Raw genomic sequence first — 16,325 nt, 5'->3', positions numbered from 1 at the left:
ATCTCTGCTACTCAGTTCATTTATTATTTATACTTGTAGTATTTGAGTTATTATTGCATATTAAGAATATTGTGCATAGTTATGATTTTTTTTTTAAAATTTGAAGAGGAAAAGCACCATTGAAATTGATTGCAAGTCTCTCTTTAGGCCACTTCTTCGGAATTCCCTGGACGATCTCCTTGGGCCACCTTCTAACTTAGAAGGACAGAATGATGAAAGAGCATTGTTGGACCAGCTGCACACTCTCTTGAGCAACACAGATGCCACAGGCTTAGAAGAAATTGACAGAGCTCTGGGCATCCCTGAACTTGTAAATCAAGTAGGTAGCATTAACACGGAAATAGAAGTGTGTGTGTGCTCCTCTCTGAGGCTGTGTACGAGCATGCCTGTATATCTTTCCTGTTACTTGGGTTCCATCACTACATTTGTGGGTACCGGCATTAAATTGAGAACATACACTTTATAATTGATATTACTTCCAGTAGCCTACTATTTTATAAAGCTGTCAAATTTTAGGTAACCAAATTTTACCGTGTTTCCCCGGAAATACAACCTAGCTGGACCATCAGCTCTAAGGCGTCTTTTGGAGCAAAAATTAATAGAAGACCCGGTCTTATTTTAAAATAATATAATATAATATAATACCAGGTCTTCTATTAATTTTTGCTCCAAAAGACGCCTTAGAGCTGATGGTCCAGCTAGGTCGTATTTCCGGGGAAACACGGTAGTATTTATGTAGGTACTTAATACATTGTAGATACTTGGCTCAGAAAATATTTCTGTCTGCGTGAGACCTTGTGCTGGGCACCAGGACACAGCCGTGAAAAGATGGGGCATGGTCTGTGTTCTCATAGGACTTCAGATAGTAAACTTGATTTTGCTTTTGGAATTCTGCAGCATCATTGTTCACATCTATTAACTTTATTGTTCACCTTCTTTAGAGCATTTGATTTCATTGAAGCACTTCGTTGTTTATTTATGTGTTTGCTGTTTAAGGGACAAGCTTTGGAGCCCAAACAGGATGTTTTCCAAGGCCAAGAAGCAGCAGTAATGATGGATCAGAAGGCAGCGTTGTACGGGCAGACGTACCCAGCACAGGGGCCTCCGATGCAAGGCGGCTTTAATCTTCAGGGACAGTCACCATCTTTTAACTCGATGATGAGTCAGATGAACCAGCAAGGCAATTTTCCTCTCCAGGGAATGCACCCGAGGGCCAACATCATGAGACCTCGGACAAACACCCCCAAGCAACTTAGAATGCAGCTTCAGCAGAGGCTGCAGGGCCAGCAGGTAACCAACCAGTCACAAGCTCTGCCTTGGCCGGAAGTGGCTTTACCTTTGGCCTCCTCTTTAACTGTTTTCAGACTGTGTTCTTCAGAGCTCTTGCCACTGGCTCTCCATCCCTTGTCAAGTAAAAAAAAAATTCCTTTTGTTTTCATTTCTGTGTAACATTTTATCTGTACAGAAGGTTTCTTATTAGAGGGTTATGTGCTAGAATTGGATACCTTTCTATAAGAATATTCCATTTCTTAAAAAGTAAGAAATGTCAGAGCGTAGCTCTTGGGGAAGAAACGTATTTCTTGATGACTTTGTAATCCTAGAGGTAGATAATTTCTATTTTTTAAGAAGTTCTTAAGAGTAATAACCAAGTACTTAAATCTTACTGATTTCCGCATTCTTTTTATGGAATCTCTGCTTTCTAGAATTTTTTTTTAAACTTAAAGTCTTTCTTTTTCTTTTTTTTTTAAGGTTTTATTGGGGAAGGGGAACAGGACTTTATTCGGGAACAGTGTGTACTTCCAGGACTTTTTTCCAAGTCAAATTGTTGTCCTTTCAATCTTAGTTGTGGAGGGTGTCATTCAGCTTCAAGTTGTTGTCCTTTTGGTCTTAGTTGTGGAGGGCGCAGCTCAGCTCCAGGTCAGGTTGCCGTTGCTAGTTGCAGGGGGTGTAGCCCACCATCCCTTGGTGGGAGTCGAACCGGCAACCTTGTGGTTGAGAGGACATGCTCCAACCAACTGAGCCATCCGGGAGGCGGCTCAGCTCAAGGTGCCGTGTTCAATCTTAGTTGCAGGGGCGGAGCCCACCATCCCTTAGGGGACTCGAGGAGTTGAACTGGCATACTTGTAGTTGAGAACCCACTGGCCCATGTGGGAATCGAACCGGCAGCCTTCGGAATTAGGAGCATGGAGCTCCAAACGCTTGAGCCACCAGGCCGGCCCTTAAACTCTCTTAATATGCCAAGATAAGACATTTTTTCTTTATTGTCTCATTAATCCCCAACAAATCTTTTAAAACTTATTTATATTGTTTGCATCTTGGGTGTGCTGAGTTCTAAACGTGGCAGAACTGAGCCATATAAGCAGATGAGTGAGAGTTTAGTATCCAATGAGCCAGAGATGCTTCTCATACATGAATATTCCTGGAAGTCAGTTTAGGTACTTGGGAAAGCTGTATTAATGTGCTCATGGTATCATTTTACTTCTTACTATTTCTTCCCAATAAAATTTACCTAGGAAACGGTAACAGAAGAGGTAGTTTATTTAGTGTTACTATTTCCCCAATGGCCTAAATAATCCCAGAGAAAGTCTGACTTTCCAAATCCTTTGCGTTCCTGTTGAAGATGCTCTTTAAGCTGCAAAATCACACTTTCCCTTTTTCTCCTGATGCCAAATAGTAAAGATTTATATGCTTGCTAGCCAGGAACTTTGCAGCATGAACCTTTTTGAAGTGTGAAAGGCTACTGGTTCACCTGAGATGTGACTTCACCAGGTTAATGGGATTGGAGATACCGGCATGACTTCAGCAGGGTGGTGCTAAGGATTTGGAAAGCTATTTTGGGCTCCTTAACACGTTCCATTTGTATCCTAACCAACCTGTCTCTCCTCAGTTTTTGAATCAGAGCCGGCAGGCACTTGAAATGAAAATGGAAAACCCCACTGCTGGTGGAGCTGCAGTGATGAGGCCCATGATGCCGCCCCAGGTAAACTCCCAGGTGAGAAGAACACGTTTCTCCATGTTCACGGTGTCTCCTGAGCCCAGCACAGGGCCCTGTCAGGCCCGTGGTTGGCTCTCAGTAAATGTCTGTTAAACAGATCAAGTAACTACCATCCCACGGTCCCATCACACTTTTCCTCTGTCATTCTTCTTTCGTTGGTGACTAGGAAGAATCAGAGGAGGAGAGGTCTATTATCAACACCACTGATTCATGTTTTTAAAATTAATTTCCTCTGTGATCAATAGGTGTGTTGTGAAAACAGCAATTACTTAATTTTTAGGTATTTAAGGTAATAAATCTGTAAACTTTTCTGTGTTCCTGGATTCTGAAACCACAGGCTCAGTGGGTAAAATTTGAAATTATTAGAACTATAAAGAAGAAAATAACTAAAACATAATCCTACTCTCAATAATAACCTCTGAGGTGACCTGTTTCCCATAGTGGGAGGATGATGTTAAAGTTCTATCTCCAGTCCAAGTTGGAGACTTACTAAGGTATTTTCTTAATGTGCACGAGGCAGGTAACACGAAAATCCCGTACTGTGGTCTGAAATAGCATTCATAATTACTGTTAAAAAACAACTGTGGAATGCCCAGTTTTCACGGTCTTAGGCCCACTGGAGGTACTGATGGATACGTTTTCTTGATAATCAGTAATAAGCTAAGCTAGAATGCCTTCTGGAAAGATAATAAAAGTTGGCTGTTTTTGGAGATGATCTCTCTCAGCTGGTAGAGCACAAATCAGCTTCCGTGTACAGTATTTTGGTTGTGTCACCTTCTTAATCTCCAAAGAGCTTCTCCTTACCCTCTGCCTCTCCTTTCAGAAGGTCTAAAGAGACTATGAGACCTTCTGGGGTAGATTTCTGCTTTCTGAGTATAACCCCATCCTTTTTTTTTTTTTTTTTTTTTTTTTTTGCTTCTCGTCTTGTTTCAAGCTTACCCCCCCATACACCCTCAATCCTGCCCTTTTTCATCTTGTAGTTTTATTTCATAGTTTCTGAAAAGTTCGTCCTCAAATTCTACCCCTGAATAAATGGTGTCTTGCTTTGAGGAATGTTTTGTAACTATTTAAAGCTTAACAACTGTCTGCTTTTGTTTCTTGGTCCCAAATAATTTTTAGGTCTCTATTCTGCAAATCTCTACCGTCCACCCCCCTCCAGTAGACGGAAAGCCTTTACCATAATGAGAAATGTACTTTTTTTTTTTTTTTTTGTAATTACAAAGAAAGGCATTGGGTATGTTTTCTCTCTGATACCTGATGTATTGTGGGGGTACTCTATGCAAGAAATTGGCTGCTTCCTGCTGTATGTGTGTAATTGCATTCTTTCTTGGGTACCAGCAGGGTTTTCTTAATGCCCAGATGGTTGCCCAGCGCAGCCGAGAGCTGCTCAGTCATCACTTCCGACAGCAGAGAGTGGCGATGATGATGCAGCAGCAGCAGCAGCAGCAGCAGCAGCAGCAGCAGCAGCAGCAGCAGCAAACCCAGGCCTTCAGCCCACCCCCTAACGTGACCGCGTCTCCCAGCATGGATGGGGTTTTGGCAGGGCCTGCAATGCCACCAGCTCCACCGCAGCAGTTTCCATATCCACCAAATTATGGTAAATCTCACAGCGAAAATGTCTGCCTCAAAATAATATCACTAAAGACGTAAGATTCACTAGATCTGTTGCATATTAAAAACATAAAAACACTATTCACTCTCTCTTGTTATTTCACAAGAAAAACAAAATTAGTTAAAAATAATAGAACAAAAATGTCTCCTGCAGTGCACAGGTCATTGTAGTGGTGGTAGATGGTCTATCATAGGTGAGTGTTTTTTTCAGATCTTGGTTTTTCACCTCCCCACATCTTAGTTTGGGAGGAAGCCTTCCATGTCTCCCCCTGTGTGTCTTAGTGTAGTAGAACTCGACAGTCCCTGAATGCTTGGTCAACAGTGAGAGGCACGTGTTGTGTGGATTTTTTGAGTTCCTTTTCTTGGTGATTGAGACATATTAATTGCAATACTGCATATTCCTCTTGGGGGCAGAGGTATGTACTGGGGAGATTGCATTTTAGGATGCACCCCTGCCAGGTGGAGACAAGAACTTGTCTACCCTCTAAAGAGGGATGGAGTGACGTAAGCAGCGTGATACGGAGTCCCTTCTTTGTGAAGCTCATTGAAGTAACTACCCTTCAAGTGGTCTAGTGTTTTTCTGTATGTAGTACGCCTGTTACTCTATTGGCATCTTGGTTAGAAGCAAGACGACTGGCAGGCAGCGTCCTGTAGCAGCCTGTGTGTTATACTTCGCACCCTCAGTCCGTGCCTTTAAAAAAGAACATGGAAGGTACTCTAGAAAGCTGGTATTCTAAAGAGGTAGCATTTGAGTATTGTAATTTCTTGTTTTCTTTTCTTTTTTTTAAAGGGATGGGACAACAGCCAGATTCAGCCTTTGGTCGAGTGTCTAGTCCTCCCAATGCAATGATGTCCTCAAGAATGGGTCCCTCCCAGAGTCCCATGATGCAGCACCCTCAGACCGCACCTATGTATCCGTCCTCGGAAATGAAGGGCTGGCCGTCAGGAAACCTGGCCAGGAACAGGTAAAGAACAGGGACTTTTAGAAGTCATTCACATTCTGGTGCCAAAAGTTTAGGAAATGAATCTCTGCATTTTTCAGTCAAGCCTGTTTGGATGGAAAGATCCAAACGCCTGGGCTCATACTAGAAAATGTGTTATTTGGCTCCTCCATTGTGATGCTCCTTCCTCCTGTGCCTGCAGCCACCAGGGCATTGAATCCAGGCAGCTGTGAAAGATAGAAGGCAGGCTGTCAGGGCGTCTTCTCTCGCCCGTTGCGCTCTGCGTAAGGATCACGACCTCTGGCAAAGTGGAGGTCGTCTCTGTGTGCGTGTCCGGTGTGACTGAAGTGAGGAGGGTAATTCTGCGCTTCCTCCACAGCTCCTTTTCCCAGCAGCAGTTTGCCCACCAGGGCGCGCCGGCCGCCTACAGCATGGTGCACATGAACGGCAGCAGCGGGCCCATGACCCAGGTGAACGTGAACTCCATGAGCATGTCTGGCATGCCCATGGGCCCTGACCAGGTACGGCGCTCTGTTCCTTACCTTCTCACAAAGCTTTGCGTGTTTGCTGGAGGGAACCAAAGCCTCAGCTGGAATCTAAAGGGCCTCTGTAGATTTTCACCTTGGATGTGAAACTTAAAAATATAGTCATTGAGAAAACTTTTGGTTTGGAGGCACGGGGCCATGAGATTCTTTTGGTAATTTGAGGTCTTGGGAACTTGAATCCGTCAGCCAGAGCCATGTTGTGGGCCGTCAGTACAGACGTGTGGATTCCTCTCTCGTGCAGAGCATGTTTTACTCACGTTTCTTCTGGTTACTAACAGAAATACTGCTGACCTCTACACCAGGACCTCCAAGGAAATCACTGTACAAATGACACCGCACGAGGATTAGCCGGAGTAAAGAATCATTGTTCTAGGCACCCAGCTGTGAAGAAAGGACCACCTTTGATCTCCATCCAGGGTATTCCAAGTGATGTCATTTGAGTAGGACTGGATTTTAAGCTGAAGCGCGGTATCTACCTGTTTGTTTTTTTCCATTCTCTTGTATATCATGGTGTTCAAAACAGAGAAATAATTTTGGCATTCTGCCTCTTGAGGTGATTCTGGAGGTGACAGAGTGTTACTGATGACAAAACTCTCCTGTGTCCCTTCTTTCTGCTTGGCTATTCAGTCTTTCAATGAAATGTGGGTGGGCCAGAGAACATTTGGAGAAATCAAGCGAGATTGGAACGTCTGGGTTTCTCTAGTTGCAGTATTGGAGGAAGAGCATAGCCTGAGCTTTCAGTTGTTTTTGTTACTACAGGGAGTTCTGTCCTGTGGGGTTGGTGTTTCTGAGTTTTTCCCTGTAATGAGTGTTGAGTTGCTCCCACCCCATTCTTAGTTGTCTTAGGCTTTAGCTAGGATTTTTGTTGGCCCCTGACGTTCTGTCATATTTCGCCTCTAGGAATTGTCCTTGATGTCAAATGGCCTTGCAGAAGGGAAAATGAGCTGACAGTATTTAATTGCAGCAGTAGCAATTTTTCACATGCTAACGTGCAGCCGAGTGCACTTTATTTAAAAAGTAATGGATAAATGCAATATTCTTGAGGTCTTGAGGAATAGTGAACCACATTCCTGGTTTTTGTCTAATCTCTTGGACAAGAACTATGATTTTTTTGTTGTTGTCGAAAGTACTGGTGTCACCCTTTGCCTATATGGTAGAGCAATAATGCTTTTTGAGAATAAACTGCAGAAAACCCAAGGCCAGGTACTGCATTCTGAATCAGAATTTCGCAGTGTTTCTGTGAATAGATTTTCTTTTGTAAATATGACCTTTAAGATATTATATTATGTAAAATATGTATATACCTTTTTTGTAGGTCACAACAACTCATTTTTACAGAGTTTGTGAAGCTAAATATTTAACATTGTTGATTTCAGTAAGCTCAGCGTGGTGAGGTTACAAACAGAAGAGACATCCCCTAAATTTTGTGGCCTGGGGGGAGGGGACAGCAGTCCAAAGCTTTTCCTTCTGGCCAGCCTTAGATGCCTCGCTCTTTTCAATCTCTTAATCTAAAAGCTATTTAAAGAGATCATTTGTTTAGATGTAGGCATTTAAATTTTTTTTTATTTTAAATTCTTCTACCAGAACTAAGCACTTTGTTAATTTTGAGGGAAAGAATAGACATGGGGAAATAAAAAAAAAGGTATCAAGAATTTTAAAAGATCAAGCAATTTGATTTAAAAAAGAATCTTGGATTTTAAGTGGTCTATAAATTAAACAATAGGAAAAGAATTTTTTTTTTTTTTTTTTTTTAATTGAATACGTTGTCTTTTCGTCCATTTGAGGATCGCTCTAAGGTTTTGGTTGCTAGGACCTGAATCCCACACTGAGCTCTCAGGAGTAGAATCCTTGATGTGTGGTTTCTGGTGTCTGCTCAGCTGTCTTGTCATTCCATTAATGTGATGTTTTCACCGCCCCTGAGGATAGGAATAGTGTTATAGTTATTTCTTAAGGACTCAGAACAGTCAGTTTTGCGTGATTCAGAGCTGCAGTCTGTGAGCACCTTTGCACTCCCTCCCCCTGCCCTTTCCTGCTGTTGCCACTCCCTGACACTTGTCCTGGTCAGTTGGGAATAGGGGGGGAACATCAAGTTTAATTCCCTGTATCTGGTTTACTTTATTAGGTTCAAACAACTGAGTGAAATCGGGGTTTTGGAATATCTATGAATTTCATGTCTCTGCTGGCCTTGGTGTCATCTCCTAGCAATAACTGAGAGCCAGTTAATTTTTTATTTAACATACATTTAGCTAATCTTTCTAGGTGTCTCTGAAGGTAAGATCATTTAATTTCTTTGACTTGCTTATGAGTAAATGAAACCTATATTTCCAGAACCACCACTAGAGTGGATTTAAGTCTGACATCCCCTCCCCTCCTGCCCGGTTAAAAATAAATCTAAGATTGTAAATCCATCAGCTTCCATCATAGTGGCCTGTATTTTTCAGATAACATATCCACCTGTCTGGAGACAGAGGCACAGCTGAGTACAAGTCGCTCTTTTTAGACACAGTTGTGTCAGGTGTATCTGAACTTTTCTTGTGTGCGTGGGGAGAGACAGAATGGTGCTCTTACCTTTCTTGACTTTTAAAAATTAATTAAAAACAAAACAAAAAAATAAAGTTTTGTGATTCTTTTCCTTAGTCCTGACTCCAGGCTCACTGGGAGGCAGCACCTCCTTTTTATATGGAGAAAAAAAAAGTTTATTATAAGTTTTTATATTTTCTACTTGTTCATTTTATTGGTGCAGATTTTGATTTTCTTTTAATGGATGCAGTCTTTGAGATAATTTGTTGTTTTTAACCTTTATTGCCCTTGTATCATGTTTGGATGATTCTCTTTGTACTCCTGCTGCCTACCTCTCCTCCTCCCCCATCCCAGCCCCCTTTTTAAACCTTGGTATCTGTTGGGTGAACAGTGTAAGTAACCTTTTCATCTGCTTTTAGAATATGAGGTATTTCCAGTGCACCTACTTTTTTGCTGAATCCAAAGATATATAAATATATATTTTTTAAAGATCAAAATGATATAAAGGAGATACGTGTTTCTTCCTTTAAAAACAAATGGAAACTCGTTGTTGATGATCCTGTTATGATGCCACTCCTCTAAGTTGTGCATCTTGATGGGAGGGGGTAAATGTCAAGCGTCAGGACGGCGTAATCAGTGTTTAACATCTGAGGTGAGTCGGGGTGGATGGGGGCGGGGACGGGAGAACATGACTGGCTTGCTGTCCTAGAAATTCTTGGAGCCAGAGATAGATGCAGCTGGAAAGGAACAGAGTGGAGTGCCGGTTACCCACATGCCCGTCCAGTTCCCTTTTTATTTGCAGAAGCCATGAGTTTTATTGACAAGTGGGAAATTCGTGGGAGCAAAACCTCTAGGGTAGATGAAATTTCCTCCTGCTGTAGAGGAGCCAGAGCTGTTGTCTACCCAGGGCGAGCTGCTGACTAATAAGCAGGGTGTTCTTTCTTTCTTTCTCTTTCTCTCTTTCCAATGTATGAAATTTTGAAGAAGATGGAAATGTCATTCTGAGAGCAATATTTAAATTCTCAGGAATTGACTTACAGTATTGAGGATGAATTCAATTTCAATCAAGTTTACATTCAATGTTGCTTTTAAAAATCTAAATCATTCTTTACACTGCAAAGAATCCAAACCACGTGGGGTAACTTATGAGATGGTTGTGTGATAAGCTATGACTGTTTTGCTGATCATTTTGGGTGTCATTGTAAATAAAGGTTTCTATTTAAAATTGAAGCCTAAGAGCTTGCTTTATTTCTCAAAAAAATCCCTATTGGATTAAGGATGAAAAAAATAAAAAGGTTAAAGAATCTTATTTCAAACAATGGTAACATTTTGTGAGGTGAAAAATTTTTTTTTCTTTCTAAATGCCTTTTACTGTCTGCAGCAATAGAAAACAGTAAAACTGGAGGTTATATTCTGCAAACACGTTCCAAAAAGAAACCTTACAAAGCATGGAACTGTTCTTGTAAAAGGTGAGTACTTGGGAATCATCTGTTAAATGAGAAATGGGTTGGACGAGTAGATGGCTGCGGTTCCTCCTTCCTCTCCCATTCTAGCATTGTGACAGCTCCCTTTACCAGTTCCCTACTACCTGGGACACAAAGGTCAGCTAAGGTGAACTGCTTTGCAGTTGATTAGTACTTTTCAAAAGTGAGGTCCTAAAGCTGGTGCAATATGAGACTTACCCGTGAGGTCCCTGAAATAGGATAAATTTGATTCATTAATTTATAACCATCTGTTCTCTTTTTAAGTCCAAGGTGTCTCTTTCCAAAAAGTTGTTGTTGACTGGTAGTGTCTTGAATGATTTTTTTTTTAAAAAAAAACCAAACACACCAAAAAACTCCCAAGAATGGCCTTTTACAAAATGTCAAAGGTTACCTCATGCCAACTGCTGGTCATAGGCTGGGGTTTCCAACATTGTATGGCAATACTTAAGACTACAAAATTTCTTTACAAATACAGTTTCATTAAAACTTGAGACATACATCAACTTCATTTCTTTTCAGTACTTCAGAAAACATTAGTTCTGGGACAGATAACAAAGGAATAGTGGGAGAAATGGCAACTGGTCAGGAATGGAAATATCCACAACTGCAAGGACTTTCTTTTCCACTGGCCACCAAGCATTCATTTGGACACCACCACGTTTCTCACTAGTCAGATTCCCCTGAAAGCACCCACGCTGGTTACATGTAAATAGTCACATATATACAGTGAAGTTACTTTCTTCAGCGGCAGCCAGAGTTACGGTGCTAGATAAGGGTCATTTCTTTTGTGCTACTGACTCGCTGTCAAACTGCACCATTTCTAGCAGCTGCCTCTGTCCTGCTTCTTAGTTCCTTCGTGACAAACCAGAAGAGGACTCTTTTTCCTTATGTTTTTTTTTTTTCCTTATGGTTTAAAAAAAGTTCCAGTGACTTTTCACCCTTGGGGGAAATTTCCAAGAAATCTTTGTTCTTTTTCCCTCGTGAGCCTCACAGAGAGGGTTAGTGGTGACTTTTTGATATGAAAATGCATTTTGTGCAGCTGGTGAGGTATAATCCAAAGCAAAAGCAGGGGCAAACATGGACTTCCTGACGTAGCACTGCTCCTGGTGGTTCTCTTCCAGAAGTTGCCATGTTGACTGAAAGAAGTTCTGTGTCTCGCAGGTCTCGTGGCTAACAGCATGGGTCTGCTTGAAATCATACATGGTTTTCCACTGTCTGTACAGTCAGAGGACACCTCTGGTTTGGAGGTCCATCTCATGCTGCTTAACCTTCCCAGCCTTCCCACAGCTGTCCCCTGTAGAACAAAGTAAACTCATCTTAGCACTTGGTTATCATGGTGTTGGTGGACGGCTTAATTAGTCCCACAGCCCAGCAAGCTTTGCTTCAAGGATGTGGCTGCTGAGAAGGAACAGTTCTAGGTCCCTTAGAAAACGCTTGCTACCGCTTAGTCCTCCAGATTTTCACTTGTTGGCTTACACACTCAGGGGCTGGCAAAGACAGTATTTAATAGAACATAGTGGCCAAAGAGAATGCGAGATGTAAAGATTATATGCCTTATTAATTCTGGGAGCACCAAAGAAATACTTCGCCGCCCATTATCATTGTCCTATGAGAAGCCACATAGGTTTACATGCACATAAAGAAATGAGTAGGCCAGAGGTCGCAAATGGCAGCGCACCAAGGGGATTTGTTTGTCTGCATGGTAACTTCATGTCAAATTAATTGCCAATGTTAACAAAAAATTCTTACACGCTTTTGGATTTTCCTAATGAATTAGAGGATTCAAACTGCATCACATTTGTGCTGCTCCCTTTAGACTTGATGTGACCTTTCTAGGTTGCCACGGCCCCCTGCCAGCCTCTGTTGGCTCTGGACAGCGTTTGTAGCATGGATATTTTGGAAACCGTCTACTGAGGCCACCTGCTGCTGATGTTGTGGACCAGGTAGCCCTTCGGCAGCCACAGCCTTCAAGGTATCTGGCACTTACATGACACTTAAATGCTTCTCAGCCTCTAATATCCTGAGTTTACCAGGCAGGTTATTGTGGAGAGAACAACAGTGTATAGTAGACGACTAAGTATTAATCTAAAACATGGGATGTAGTCAGGTATGTTACTTTTCAGAAAAGCCTTCCATCACTGCTCTCCCTCTCATTCTGGCACAGAGGAGAGCACTAAGCTTTGGCATGCACACAGAATAGCCTTGGCAGAACGAAGCAAGCCAGAACCAGATCGCTATCTGTAAACTGGTTCCCCAACTCACAGTGATTTGGCAGAAGGTCTCTTCATTTCTGGCCACTTTCGACGCTGAAACTGCCTAAGTTTTCAAGTGTCAAAAGGAGAATGAGTGTTAACCATCACCAAGAAAGAAAAGTTACCCCCAAAGAACAACACAGAGAAGGTCTCTTAGGGGACACTGTTACTGGTGGGTCATCCAGGCTCCTGGCAGACCAGAGAAAGGGCAGTGTCTCAGCCTAACACGTGCACCCTCACAGAGGTTAGACTAAAGGGTGGGCCTCGGGATGGGACCGTTCTCAGGCTTTAAAAACAAAACCAAATACCTGTATTGCTCATAGCTTCCTCCATCTTTAAGTCCTAAATAAGAGAGAAATGAATAAGATAGAAACATAATATAGGGGGAAAATGGCACAAGCAATGATGAACTTTATAACTGCTTTTTCTTTTTAAAAACACCTTGGGCACTTTGTCACACCCATGACACTGATAGTATTCCCAAGGCAGATGAGTGGAGTGAACTAAGGTGAGCTTTCCCTAAGGTAGCCGTTCCGGTTCACCAACACTCGACTGTCACACTAGTTCTAGGACTCTGATGCATTCATTCAACACTGACCTTGATCAGGGTAGGGGAGGCAGGTTTGGCCACGACAACCTATGCTACAGAGGACAGAGAGCCAGGGGCTCCGAGAAAGGCAAGGTGCGGGTGAGACCCTGGGTTTTGCTCTTGGCAAGTTTCTTAGAGGATATGGCAGTGTGACCAAGTGCGTGGGCTTTGGAGTCAGCTGACCCGGTCACTTGACTCACCCATAAAACGTGGCCAAGCAGGTGCTCCTCAGAGGGTTGTCATAAGGATTATCAGTTAACGCGTATAAGACCTTAGCACAGTGGCTGGTACACAGTGTAAATGATGACACTTAGGACGAGAAAAGCAGCACTGGCGGATGTTAGGGAGGTGGTATTTCAGCCACTGGTGAGAATTCACCAACTCCTGGTGATTCTGGCTTCCCTCTTCGGACCAGACATGACCTCCCAAATTCCTTCCTGTGGTAACCTGGGTCTCTGCGGGCCCCACGTGCTGGTGCCTACTCACCCAGCTCCATGTTTCGGGTCCGGGGGTTACACTGCTTGTAACCCTTGCAACTCCTCAACTCCATGAGCTGTACGTGCAGCTGATTCAAGACGTCCCTGTCCAGTGTATTCACTGCATTCATCAACTGGGGGGAAAGGCAGGTTAGCGACAAGGGGAGTGCAGGGACCCCCCCGCCCCGCCATCCTCAGGCAGGTTGGGAGTCGAAGGTGCAGCGCGACGGTTAAGCTCTACTTCTGCACGAGCTGGAGTGTGGAACAGGTGGGACGACCTTTGGCCTCTAGCCCCATGCGAATGAAAAGGCATGAGAATGAAAACCACCTGTCTGTACTTAACACTGAACTGGAGCCACTGGTCGGGAACTGACCCAGCTTGGAAAGAAGCCCTTCCGCGCTCTGTGTTTTTAAGCAGCCTTCACTCACAGTCCCTCCTGATGGGGAGGCAGCCACGTAGGAAGGACTGGGTGGTGACCTGGGCCCTTGCCTCGGCTGGGAGCTCTGCCACCCCCGTTTGTAAAATACAGGATGGCTCACCTAAGGACAAAGACTGGCAGCCTAGATGGCAAATATAACAGCAATACCAGATCACATGTAAAACACTGAGTTCTGCCTTTTCTTAAAACATTGGAGAATGGCCACGGTGGAGGCTGCACTACTGAGAAGCTGCAGTGCCGAGTGCAGGGTGACCCTCTGTTTCAGATGGCACATGTGTGTTCCACTCCCCAGAGACTCCGTGGCTCCTTTGTGTCTCACGTGTCCTGGGGCACTTCAGTCACGTGTGTATCCAGGTGACTTAATGGACGCACTGAGAGAAGTGCCTGCACACAGTCGTCTGCATGAGTGTTAGCTACTGTTGTGTAGCACTGGAGGGTGTGGCCTGACCCCGAGGACCCCTGACGCTCTAGTCTAGGAGCCCTCACAGGTTCCCATACAGGCTGCTGTTACCGTTGCCAGGTGCCTAATGCAGAGGAAGAGGCTGCAGAGATCAGATCACAGATGCAGGAAAATGGAGGCAGAGAAGGGCTGGCTGCACGTGGAGTCCCAGCGCTCTGGAGGCTTCACAGCTCACTTCTACTGTCTTAGGGACTTAGTGAGACTTGGGGAACGTATCGCTTCCTCAGGGGGACCTAACTGGCAGCACCTGGATACCCCTCCCCGTTCTCTAGCTTGGGGTGTCTGTACCTGGTAGGGGTCTGTGTTGAGGTCAAAGTACTCAAGGAAGCCGGTTGCAAATTCACAGAAGAGGAAATTGTGGGTCTCGTTGATTGTCCTCATGCACCAGTACGTGTTGTTGTTGGCGCTGGTGCAGGCGCAGAAGGGCCCCACTGCCAAGGGAAGAGGAGCACGCCCTGAGTGTCTGCAGGAAGCGACCCCGTCTGCCAACAGGGTTTCCTGTCCGGAGGCCGCGAGCCAGGCCCTGTTGGGAGCACCCGTTGACCCGTGATGTCAGGGAACGTGTTCCCGAAAGACCTGCAGGGTCTGGCACGGTGGGTCCCTGTGAGGCCCCGGAGAAGCCCCTCCACCCTGCTCTGCCCCCGGCGCTCACGTGTCCAGAGAGGTGCAGTCTGCCAGTGCTGGTTGTCGTGGGTAAAGCACGTGAGGCCCGGCATGCTGCACGTGTCATTGTTCTGCAGTCGCTTGAGCAGCTTGCGAAGTTTCTTCTTGCGCTTCTGCTCCCGCAACAGCCATACCTTGTCCTTCTCTTGCAGGCCCTTCCTATGGGCACATCGGGCCACACCCCTCACACCTCCCTCGGACCCCCACCTTAGAGCCTCCTAGGGATCAATGACCCTGGACCTCTGCCCTTCCTGCCTAGGAAGCTGTGGGCATAGCAATAGGGGGTTCCCAAAGGGAAAGACCTTTGCCCAAGTCCCAATGCCGGTCCAAGGCGGCAAAGAGGTAGGATTTGGGGTCTGCTAGGACTGCTCACACCTGTTCTTTCCGGCTTGTGACCCACCCCACGTGGTGGGGTTGCAGTAACCCCTGCAGCCACAGGGGGGCGCCTGGAGACCGCGATCTGGGAGTCAGACATATGCAAGGACTGCCTAGGACTTCCCAGGGAAAGGCTGGGACGTTTTCTTATTTGTTTTAGCTGAAGGGAGGACAAGCCCCTCCCGTCGGCCTCTGCATCTCTCCCCTGGGCTAAAGCTGCCCTTACCTGAAAGGATGCAGACTGGAGCCCTTGTGCCTGAGGCGGCCTTTGTGCTGGGTGTGGTAACTGCAACAGACCACCCCAACCCCAGGTTTCAGAAACTGCTTCACGGCAACTCTCATGGGTGGGTACAAACTGCGGTACCCGGGGACCCCATCCATTTCTGATGCAGTGCGGGGGAGGGGGAGGGTGCTATCCCCAGGGCGGCAGCCCGCCTGGCTCCTTCCTCCAAGTGTGAGCTGGAGCCCCTGGCCGAAGGCCTTGGGCCAGACTCAGAAGATAGGTATAAGCCAGCCAAGGCTGGAAGCTGGCCTCGTTCCACATGGAGAGCCTCAGCATCTCCAGGCAGTTGTCCCCAGACCCCTGCCCACCTCGTGCTTGGTCAGGGCCAGCCCTGGTGGTACCCATGCCTTGCAATCCCTTTCTGGGAAGGTGGCAGAGACTGCAGTTGGGCCGTCAGGTATAGTAGCCACATGGAGCTATGTCAGTTTAAACTACAAAATCAGTCTCTCGGTCACACTGCCATGTTTCAAGTACTCAGCGGCCACACATGGCTGGCTGGTGGCCACCATACTGGGCAGCATAGACACAGCCCATCTCCATCACAGTGGAACTGGCCGGGGCTTCCCTGGGCTGGAAATGTGGACCTCGGGCCACACAGGCTGCTCCCGAAAGCGCAGTGGGCAGAGGCCCTTTTCCCCCCTGGGAACCAGCTCCATGTATCTGAGCCTCCCTCTGTCAGCAGTGTATAAAC

General features: G+C 45.2%; 2 protein-coding genes across 8 annotated transcripts in view; one reads left to right on the top strand and one right to left on the bottom strand.

Annotated features, from left to right (window-relative positions):
- Window positions 1–10,327, top strand: part of NCOA3 (nuclear receptor coactivator 3) — a 93,794-nt gene extending 83,467 nt beyond the window's left edge. For 3 of the 4 annotated variants that reach the window (XM_033095462.1, XM_033095460.1, XM_033095461.1), the window contains 7 exons: window positions 148–319; window positions 997–1,290; window positions 2,888–2,992; window positions 4,334–4,592; window positions 5,397–5,571; window positions 5,927–6,068; window positions 6,371–10,327. In XM_033095462.1, coding sequence (XP_032951353.1) covers window positions 148–319; window positions 997–1,290; window positions 2,888–2,992; window positions 4,334–4,592; window positions 5,397–5,571; window positions 5,927–6,068; window positions 6,371–6,382 — 1,159 coding nt within the window. In that variant the 3' untranslated portion in view covers window positions 6,383–10,327. The remainder of the gene's footprint in view (window positions 1–147; window positions 320–996; window positions 1,291–2,887; window positions 2,993–4,333; window positions 4,593–5,396; window positions 5,572–5,926; window positions 6,069–6,370) is intronic. The other variant, XM_033095463.1, reaches the window with a different exon arrangement.
- Window positions 10,328–10,450: 123 nt separating this feature from the next.
- The window catches only part of SULF2 (sulfatase 2), a 112,371-nt gene continuing 106,496 nt past the window's right edge, over window positions 10,451–16,325 (bottom strand). For 2 of the 4 annotated variants that reach the window (XM_033095464.1, XM_033095466.1), the window contains exons 15-21: window positions 15,578–15,637; window positions 14,966–15,135; window positions 14,602–14,744; window positions 13,424–13,547; window positions 12,657–12,690; window positions 12,359–12,412; window positions 10,451–11,390 (exon numbers count right to left, since the gene is read on the bottom strand). In XM_033095464.1, the coding sequence (XP_032951355.1) occupies window positions 11,360–11,390; window positions 12,359–12,412; window positions 12,657–12,690; window positions 13,424–13,547; window positions 14,602–14,744; window positions 14,966–15,135; window positions 15,578–15,637 (616 nt within the window). In that variant the 3' untranslated portion in view covers window positions 10,451–11,359. The remainder of the gene's footprint in view (window positions 11,391–12,358; window positions 12,413–12,656; window positions 12,691–13,423; window positions 13,548–14,601; window positions 14,745–14,965; window positions 15,136–15,577; window positions 15,638–16,325) is intronic. The other 2 variants (XM_033095468.1, XM_033095465.1) reach the window with 1 other exon arrangement.

This window comes from Rhinolophus ferrumequinum, chromosome 23, assembly GCF_004115265.2.
Source record: "Rhinolophus ferrumequinum isolate MPI-CBG mRhiFer1 chromosome 23, mRhiFer1_v1.p, whole genome shotgun sequence".
NCBI lineage: Eukaryota > Metazoa > Chordata > Mammalia > Chiroptera > Rhinolophidae > Rhinolophus > Rhinolophus ferrumequinum.
This window is presented reverse-complemented; position numbering and strand designations above follow the sequence as displayed.